The sequence below is a fragment of the Azolla caroliniana genome, unplaced genomic scaffold, assembly GCF_043228905.1.
Source record: "Azolla caroliniana isolate FFs.n. ecotype wild unplaced genomic scaffold, voAzoCaro1.0.p SCAF_18, whole genome shotgun sequence".
Classification (NCBI taxonomy): Eukaryota; Viridiplantae; Streptophyta; class Polypodiopsida; order Salviniales; family Salviniaceae; genus Azolla; species Azolla caroliniana.
The window spans coordinates 5,210,121-5,218,342 of record NW_028230453.1 but is presented as its reverse complement, the minus strand read 5'-3'; the positions used below and the strand labels follow the sequence as shown (position 1 = coordinate 5,218,342).

The 8,222-nt window shown below is 36.9% G+C and overlaps 1 protein-coding gene across 1 annotated transcript; it reads left to right on the top strand.

Moving 5' to 3' along the window:
- The first annotated feature begins 598 nt into the window (after positions 1-598).
- Positions 599-6,687, top strand: LOC147852209 (protein TPX2-like). Its single transcript, XM_087333817.1, has 22 exons — positions 599-990; positions 1,291-1,367; positions 2,280-2,335; positions 2,571-2,635; positions 2,739-2,919; positions 3,011-3,104; positions 3,220-3,288; positions 3,396-3,503; positions 3,592-3,672; positions 3,767-3,858; positions 3,951-4,029; positions 4,283-4,345; positions 4,446-4,508; positions 4,595-4,683; positions 4,759-4,831; positions 4,930-4,995; positions 5,173-5,235; positions 5,563-5,652; positions 5,760-5,948; positions 6,045-6,172; positions 6,298-6,400; positions 6,474-6,687. Exons 1-21 carry the CDS (start codon positions 837-839, stop codon positions 6,398-6,400), a joined length of 1,983 nt encoding a protein of 660 aa, XP_087189943.1. The 5' UTR covers positions 599-836; the 3' UTR covers positions 6,474-6,687.
- Positions 6,688-8,222: the final 1,535 nt, after the last annotated feature.

The window sequence follows — 8,222 nt, the reverse complement described above, 5'->3', positions numbered from 1 at the left end:
AATTACCTTACCCTAGTGGTAAGTTGATAACACTACAAGCATTGTGTCTTGGGTTTGAAACCCAATTTCCTCACCTCTCTATTATATACTTCATATATATCTCTATTTCACTAGATGCCACTATGGAATGTAAGGGTTGAACCCATGACCACCTGGTCTCCATTTGGCTACAATCTCTCTCTCTCTCTCTCTCTCTCTCTCTCTGTGCCACCTTTGCTACTCCAAACCGAATGATAGAGCAAACTAAACTCCAAACCTCTCTCTGCCTCCTTTGCTACTCCAAACCAAATGATAGAGCAAACTAAACTCCAAACCGAATGATAGAGCAAACTAAACTCCAAACCGAATTATAAAAAGCAAACTAAACTCCAAACCGAATTATAAAGAGCAAACTAAACTCCAAACCGAATTATAAAGAGCAAACTAAACTCCAAACCGAATGATAGAGCCTCCTCCTCCCCCCCCAACGTTCAGAAAATTTGAAAAGGACGGACTCCAAACCGAATTATAGAGCAAACTAAACTCTCCACACGATCAAGTCCGCCCCCCTTCTTCCTTCCTTCACGTACACAGACAGAGCGCTCTGTGAGAAAGAGAGAAAGAGAGAGAGAGAGAGAGAGAGAGAGAGAGCGATCGAGCTCACGGGGAGAACAGAAGGCAACGCAAAGAAACGAATCGACAGAGAGAGAGAGAGAGAGAGAGAGAGAGATTGTGTGTGTGAGAGATAGATCTATCTGCCCCCCCCCTTACCCCCTTATCAACCAATTTCTGCTTCCATTTCCTGCAATCTCTTCCGTTTTAGGGTTCTGCGGTTCAGGGTTTTGACATCGGCGGCGATGCAGAGCGCAGTGACTGCTGAAGAATTCATTCTTGATCCGAAATACGAGTTCTCTGCCCCTCGATTCTTCGATTTCTGCGCTGGTGAGACCCAGGATGAAGCCTCCGCTGCTGAGCTATGGTTTTATGCTGCTCCAAGCCACCCTGCATCTCGTAACCCCCTCTCTTTCCCCCTCTCTTTCTTTTTTTTGCTCTCTATTAAATAGAGGGAGACATGGCATATACCAAAGAATCATTGCATTTCGTCATGTTTTCTTCTAGTTATCTCCACATTAGATGCCATTCATAAAAAAGCTTATTCCGTTTCTTAAGGATTTTATATATGCAGGTTTCATTTATAAACAAGAAGATTACTTCTTTCATTCGACTTGTTTTTTATTTCTGAATTTGATTGGAAAATGAATAGTTTCGTGATATACATTAATGTTTTTTTTTATATCTTCAAATTCATAGCATTTATCGGCAAAGTTAAATCTGTTCGAGAGCTCTCAATGGGTTGCACTCTAGAAGAATACATTGAAGTTCAAAAGGTATGCTCTTTTTTATCAAATGCTTTTTTCTATGATAGTAGTGGTGAAGTCCTCATAATTTATTCCCATTCTGTAGTATATATGTGCATTGCGGTGAATCTTGATTCAATTTGTTGCAAAGAATATCTTGATTCAATCTTTTACCATAGATGGCTGTATATTTGGTAACGGTATGACCCCAATTCTACAGGATATATGTGCATACTGATTTATTTTAATTTTCTTTTTGGAAGCAATTATCTAGAAATTCATTGAAATTTAAATGTATAGAGATAAATTTTGGGGTTTCTCAAATTTCCATGCATATGTTAATTGTATTATAGTAAGATTATCAGGCATGTAATGAAAATTGTGTCAATATATTGTAAACAATGTTTTAATTAGGTTGTTACGGTATCTTTTAGACTTGTATGCTGTAACCATTCCGTTGTAGTTCTCTAGCAGATGTTTGTATTGTCTTAAACCTTGATTCATCCCAAATCACTAATATTTGTGTATTACTCATCTTAATTTGCTATAAAAAGCATGTTGAACTGCCCAAGTAAATGTGTGTTTAAGGATATCTTTTGAGTGCTATCAATGGTAAAATTATTTTTTTATTTGTCCTAGTTCTCTAGTATTTAAGTGCTTGCAATAAATATTGGTTAGATGGGTTGTGACCCATATGACCTTGGATTGGTAAAGTCTTTTATCATATGCCTCTCTGAGAAGGTAAGATAATCATACATTCATGCCAATTAATCAGTTTATATGTGTAGATCAGTTGTGACCCATATGACCTTGGATAGGTAAAGTATTTTATCATATGCCTCTCTGAGTAGGTGAGACAATCATGCATTTCTAGCAAATTAATTAGTGTATATGTGTATTGCAATAAATCCTGGTTAAATCTGTTTTCGTTTTGAAATTTAGCTTGTAGTTCGGCTATCCTCGGAGTTTCCAAGTGACACAAAGGATGGTGATGCAAGGTATAACGATACCATGGAAATGTAATTATATCAAATTTTATTTCTGCGTGGCAATTTCTTTACTGATGGTATAGTTTTTTATATGTCATATCCACATAAACACAGCGCCGTTAAATAATATCCTTATTAAGGCCACGCATTTTGTATGTAATTAGCCATACGGATCTCTCAAAAAGAAATTTTGTGGTTTTGTGTATGGATAAATCACAGCTAAAGTTTCTTGCGTGATATGTAGTGTCAATGTTGAAGATACAAACATTGTGAAGGAAACATCACCTGTGAAGGAAATCAATGTACCTGGTGAGATTAAAGATCTCTCCTGGGGTAAACAAGATACTTCTATTTTTGTAGAACTATGTTTGTAAGAATTAGATATTGAACTATCAAAATATTTCACGTATAGGTCCCACATCCAATTCAAATAAGACAGAACCAAGCACCCCGAAACATCAGTTGCCTCATCATTTTGAGGAGCTCAAGAGTAATAATGAAAATGCTCATATCAAACAGAACTTACCTCTGAAAAGGACTTACTCAGAGTTGAAGAAGCAAGAGACTGGCAAGAATATCAAAACTCTGCAAAGGTTTACTATAGTCTTCTCAATGTTTTGATCATTTCTGGATTTGAGGAAGTATTTTGTGATCTTTCGTGCTTGTACTCGTTGTAAATACCAGTAACAGGACTACCACACTTAAAAGATGCTTGGATGGATTCCAAAAGATGGATATTGCTGATGACAAGAAAACCTCAAAAAAGCAAAGGATTGAGGTGCCAGGGTCATCTCTGACTGCCTTATGACTAATATAGCTGTCTGTTTTTGAAGTCCTCTTTTTTTATTACACTTTTGAAGTCAAATAAACAAAACATTTTGTCTGTTTTTCAGGAATTCTGTGTGACTACAGAGAAGAGGGCAGCCAAGAAGCAGAAGCTTGATGGGGGACGATCATACCACGTAATCATGATCATTTTCTTATTGTTAAATAATTGTTCTATGTCTTTGAATATAACATGTTTGAAAAAGGAGTTCTGAGATTTCTCATTCTTCTATTTGGTATGAAGGTACCTCGGCATGCACCTACCCTAACTGTTCCACAAGAGTTCCATTTTTATACAGAGAAGCGGGCTCACATTCACAGAGAAACAGGTCATTGCAATTCTAATGGCCAGGTTCAGTTAATTCTAACGAATTCTTTTACTTTTCCATGTGAAGAAATTCGTTGTTTATTTTTCCTCACCTCATTGTTTTTTGGTTTAGGGATCTAGCTTACCATACATACCAGTGGCAGAAATGGTGCAAAGGTTTCAGACGAATTTGTTAGGGGATTTTAGGACACAGGTATGTGTGTGAAGGTTGATTGATTGATTTTTTTTGTACAACTAACATGAACCCCTGTTTCTTAAGAGAACTGAGAAATTGATTATGTTTTCAGGAAACGGCTACATCATCAAGGGGGCGAAATCTTAAGTTGACACGGCCAAAAGAGCCACATCTAGGAACATCGTTGAGGGCACGGCCTCCTACGTTAGTTCTTTTGGCTCCGTATTCTGAAACATTGATTTATAATACATTCTTAACAACTTCACCTTAATTTTCCCTGGCGTTCTTTTTCTCAGTGTTAAAAGCTCAGCTGAGCGTGAAGAGGAGATGCTAGCAAAGTTGCCCAAATTTAAGGCAAGACCATTGAACAAAAGAGTAAGTACAGCCTGTTGATTCTGTTCGTTCCATTTGTTTAAATACATCAGTCTTATGTTCCTGTAATATTTGCCAGAATGACCTACAATAATTGTGTGTGGTTTCATAAAAGGCCAAATTTGTGCCTTTATAATCTTTGTACTCAATACCCATTATGGAAATTTCACAGAAGATTCTATATACTGTCGTATAGAAAACTCAATTATGGTGTAGTGGGAATCATGATGTTGGTCCTTTCTCCATTTGATTGCAGATTCTTGAAGCTCCCACCCTTCCATTGCCTCATCGAAGTACTCCACATCTGCCAGAATTTCAGGTTATTTTGAAATCCAAACATTCTATTTTCATTCTGTATGATTCACTTGTTTTGGATTCTATCTGCATAGAATCTTAAATGCATTGTTCAATGGATGCAGGAGTTCAATTTACGGACGATGGAAAGAGCATTAATACACCAGCAAGCTATACCATTAGTTGATGTAATAATGCACAATGGGTCAAGTGATACTATTCCATCCGTGAATGTTTTATCTAGCTTCTCAATGCATTTATTTTTCGTTATCAGAATGCATCTGCTCCTCAAAACATGGAAAGAATTATATCATCCAAAGGGGAGTTCCATCTTGAGACAGGTGTACGGGCCCGTCCTCCTAGGTATATCCTTCAACCTTCCTGGTATTTGGGTCTATTTACCCATGATTTCTCATATTTACCATGCCTTTGCCTTAGATACAAGACCACACAAGAAATAGAAGAGAGTATGATGATGTCCCAGTTCAAGGCTCGTCCTCTTGATAAGAGGGTAATTAATTTTCTAGATCCGGATTTGTGTCTCCATTTATGATAAATATTTCGATGAAAACTATAAATAACGTATAATCAATCTCATGTATAATACAGATATTCTCAAGTAGAGGCGATGTTGGGGTGTTTACAGTTATGAAACGTCAACCAACCGTACCAAAGGTGTGCCATCTGTGAATGTAAATGCGGTGCCAAAGGTTTAGGGGTATATACAGCCATATATAGGAAAGTAATTTATTTAGGGGCGTGAACCAATCGGCAAATATACTAATACGCTTCCTAATGTTTAATATTAAAATGATTCAACGTGATCTTTACTCAAACTTTATTTTATTGCAGGAGTTCCAATTTGCTACAGATCAACGTGCTCACCAACATGAAACTCTTCTGCAGGTGCATCGGGTATAACCTCTTGCTGGTACCCATGTATATTGTTCCTCTGTACATGTACATGTATATTGTAAATATATTCATACATGTATTTGTAAGTGTATAGTGATTTATATAACATAATATATATATATATATAGGAAATTGGTAAATTCACAGTTTTTTCCGTATTTTCACAGTTTTTTGGGGGGGATGTAGTGCAAATAATCATATTTCTGAACTCAAAAAAAAAACTGTGAAAATACGGAAAAAACTGTGAATTTACCAATTTGATTTGATTGACTGAATATGTATATTGATTTGATTGACTGAATATTTCATTTTTCCTGATCGTTGCAGGATGAATATGCAGGTATTAATTTGAAAACTGAGACATCTAAGCAAATGGGTGAACACAGAAATGCCAGAATCTCTACATCCAGATTCAATGTATGGATTATAGTTAACTGGCTATAATTTGATTTTTTGAGGGCCTGCTTATAATGTTTTGCGCTTTCATTTTGACAATGTCATAATCTTTTTCTACTAAATGCTAGGGCCTACATGTCTTTAATGACAACTACCATGTTCATCCAAGAACAGATCTCAATGCAGAGGTGTCGCAAAGCACAATACTTTCGACTGTTGAAAGAAGCAGGAAGCCTCTGCTGGAAGTCCAAAAGTACCCCATTGCACCAGAAGCAACAGCCTTCAGACACACAAAGCCATACCAAAAAGTTCAGAGAGTATGTGTTGATTCAGTTCTGATTGATTCATTAACGTTGTAAATTTGTTCATCCTATTTTTCATTTCTTCTGATAATTTGTTTAATTCTATTGCAGAACACGAGCATTCAAGGACATCATGAGCAAGAGGATGATGATGCTACAGTAACTGGTCATCACCAGAAAAGTGCTTTGTATGATGCACAACCAACTTTGGAGTGTGATTCATTTCCAGTGCATACAAGGTAAAAATAGTGTTAGGTGATGATAAAATATTGCAATGGTCTTTTCACAACACTTTGCTTGGTTCAGAGTAATCTATTTTAACTTGACCACATCAACTTTAATCCAATTTCTTGACTCTCTGTAGGCCAGCAAAAGAGCTTCTTCAAGTTTTGAGCCCCTGTGTACATCTGGAGGAACATAGATATTCAGAGAAGAAGTCCTTTTTCCCAGTTCATCACATGAGATAGAGATCAAGTGATGCCTATGTTTTCTCATGCGTTGAGAAGAGGTCCTTTTTTACCAGTTGATCACATGAGATAGTATTGATCAAGTGACCATGCCTATGTTTTCGCATCTGTCGAGAAGGTCAGTTCAATGTAGTGATCCTCTCCCGCATGGAGGGGGTTGCATTACACATTCGCAATATGTTGTAGAATGCAAGATTTGACTTGATTATTGTGTATTTAATGAAATGAGTAACTTCTTGTTGCACAACATTTGGATGCTATTGATATTGTAAACCATATTAACAACATATTATGAAATAGAATAATTGGATATAGTAATACATAACGACTTTTTAAAGTTTGGTTTCATCATTTTGTAATGTTAAGGGTGTTCCTCTTCCGCATGTTGTAGAATGCAAGATTTGACTTGATTATTGTGTATTTAATGAAGTGAGTAATTTCTTGTTGCACAAGATTTGGATGCTATTCATATTGTAAACCATAGTAATGACATATTATGAAATAGAATAATTGGACGTAGTAATACATAACGACCTTTTAAAGTTTGGTTTCATCATTTTATAATGTTAAGGGTGTTCCTCTTCTGCATGGAAGGGGTTGGGTTGCATTACACATTTGCAATATGTTGTAGAATGCAAGATTTGACTTTAAAACAATTGGCGGCAATCTTGATGAATCATTGGCAAGAATATGCTTTACACTTTTCTTTTGACTTTAAAGAAGTAATCTTTAAACTCAGAAATGGCACTTTTCCTTGCAAGCCTAAAACGCACGCCTTCCCCAAAATGGCATGTTCATTAAACAGGTTCTTCATGCATGCATGAAGGCCTTCTTGATGATGAAAACCTTTTCATTGGAATGTCACTGTCTTGTCCAATGATAACAATTTGACAATATGAAGAGATAGTTTCCTATTCTTAAGCATGGATTATTATACAATCATCTTCATTTTCTTTTTTTATTGTTGACAAGAACCCGCAATGGTGACTTGAGCTAAACTAATTGGATGACTTGTAAAGGTTCTCCCCCTATCACCGACACTTTTTGGGATCTATATTGATGAGATCACAGATTTTATTGCATGTAAGGGAGGCAATGAAGTAGTCCTTGGGGATTCCAGGTTCGTATCTTGCTCTATGCGGATGACATAGTTTTGCTCTCTGAGTCCGAACACGAGCTACAAAGGCACCTTAATGTCGTAGATGACTTTTATGCACAATGAGGATTGGTAGTGAATCTAGGGAAACTAAAGTCCTTATCTTCCACACATCGGCCCAAGTTAGAGCTAAGTGTCACCTAACTATCTCCCATAGCCCAGTTGAGGTGGTTGGATCATACATCTATCTCGGAGTCACTTTAAGTGCTCGCTCAAATAAATTTTCAATGACAAATGCAACGAAAGATAGAATTACGAGAGGACATGCATCGCTCTCACTCCTAGAGAGACACGGACTAAAGGGTGGCTCTTTGACTCATTAGTGACCCCCTCCCTCATGTATGCATCAACGATTTGGGCTCCAGGATTACCATCTTTCATGTAGACGCAATTAGAGAGACCATTGGTGATAATGTTATCACACCAACTCCGAAGAAAATCGACAGTACCACATGACATTATTAGGGCTGAGTTCACGTTACCCCCAATGTTAGTAGAGGCACTTTTTCCAACTTGTAGTCTTTATTCATATGATACATAGCCAACCACATGATAGAATATCTCATCAAGCCTTTAAGGCCTCTCGATCATTGTATGAATCTAGCTATACTAGCTCATGGTATGGCATTCTGGTGAGTTGGCTTCTTGCAAATGGTCTAAACATTA

Coding starts and splice junctions, on each gene's coding strand:
- LOC147852209 (XM_087333817.1), top strand. CDS start 837: ATGCAGAGCGCAGTGACTGCTGAAGAATTCATTCTTGATCCGAAATAC. Junction 5,236..5,562: donor CTCTTCTGCAGGTGCATCGG/GTATAACCTCTT, acceptor TGATCGTTGCAG/GATGAATATGCAGGTATTAA. Junction 6,173..6,297: donor TCATTTCCAGTGCATACAAG/GTAAAAATAGTG, acceptor GACTCTCTGTAG/GCCAGCAAAAGAGCTTCTTC.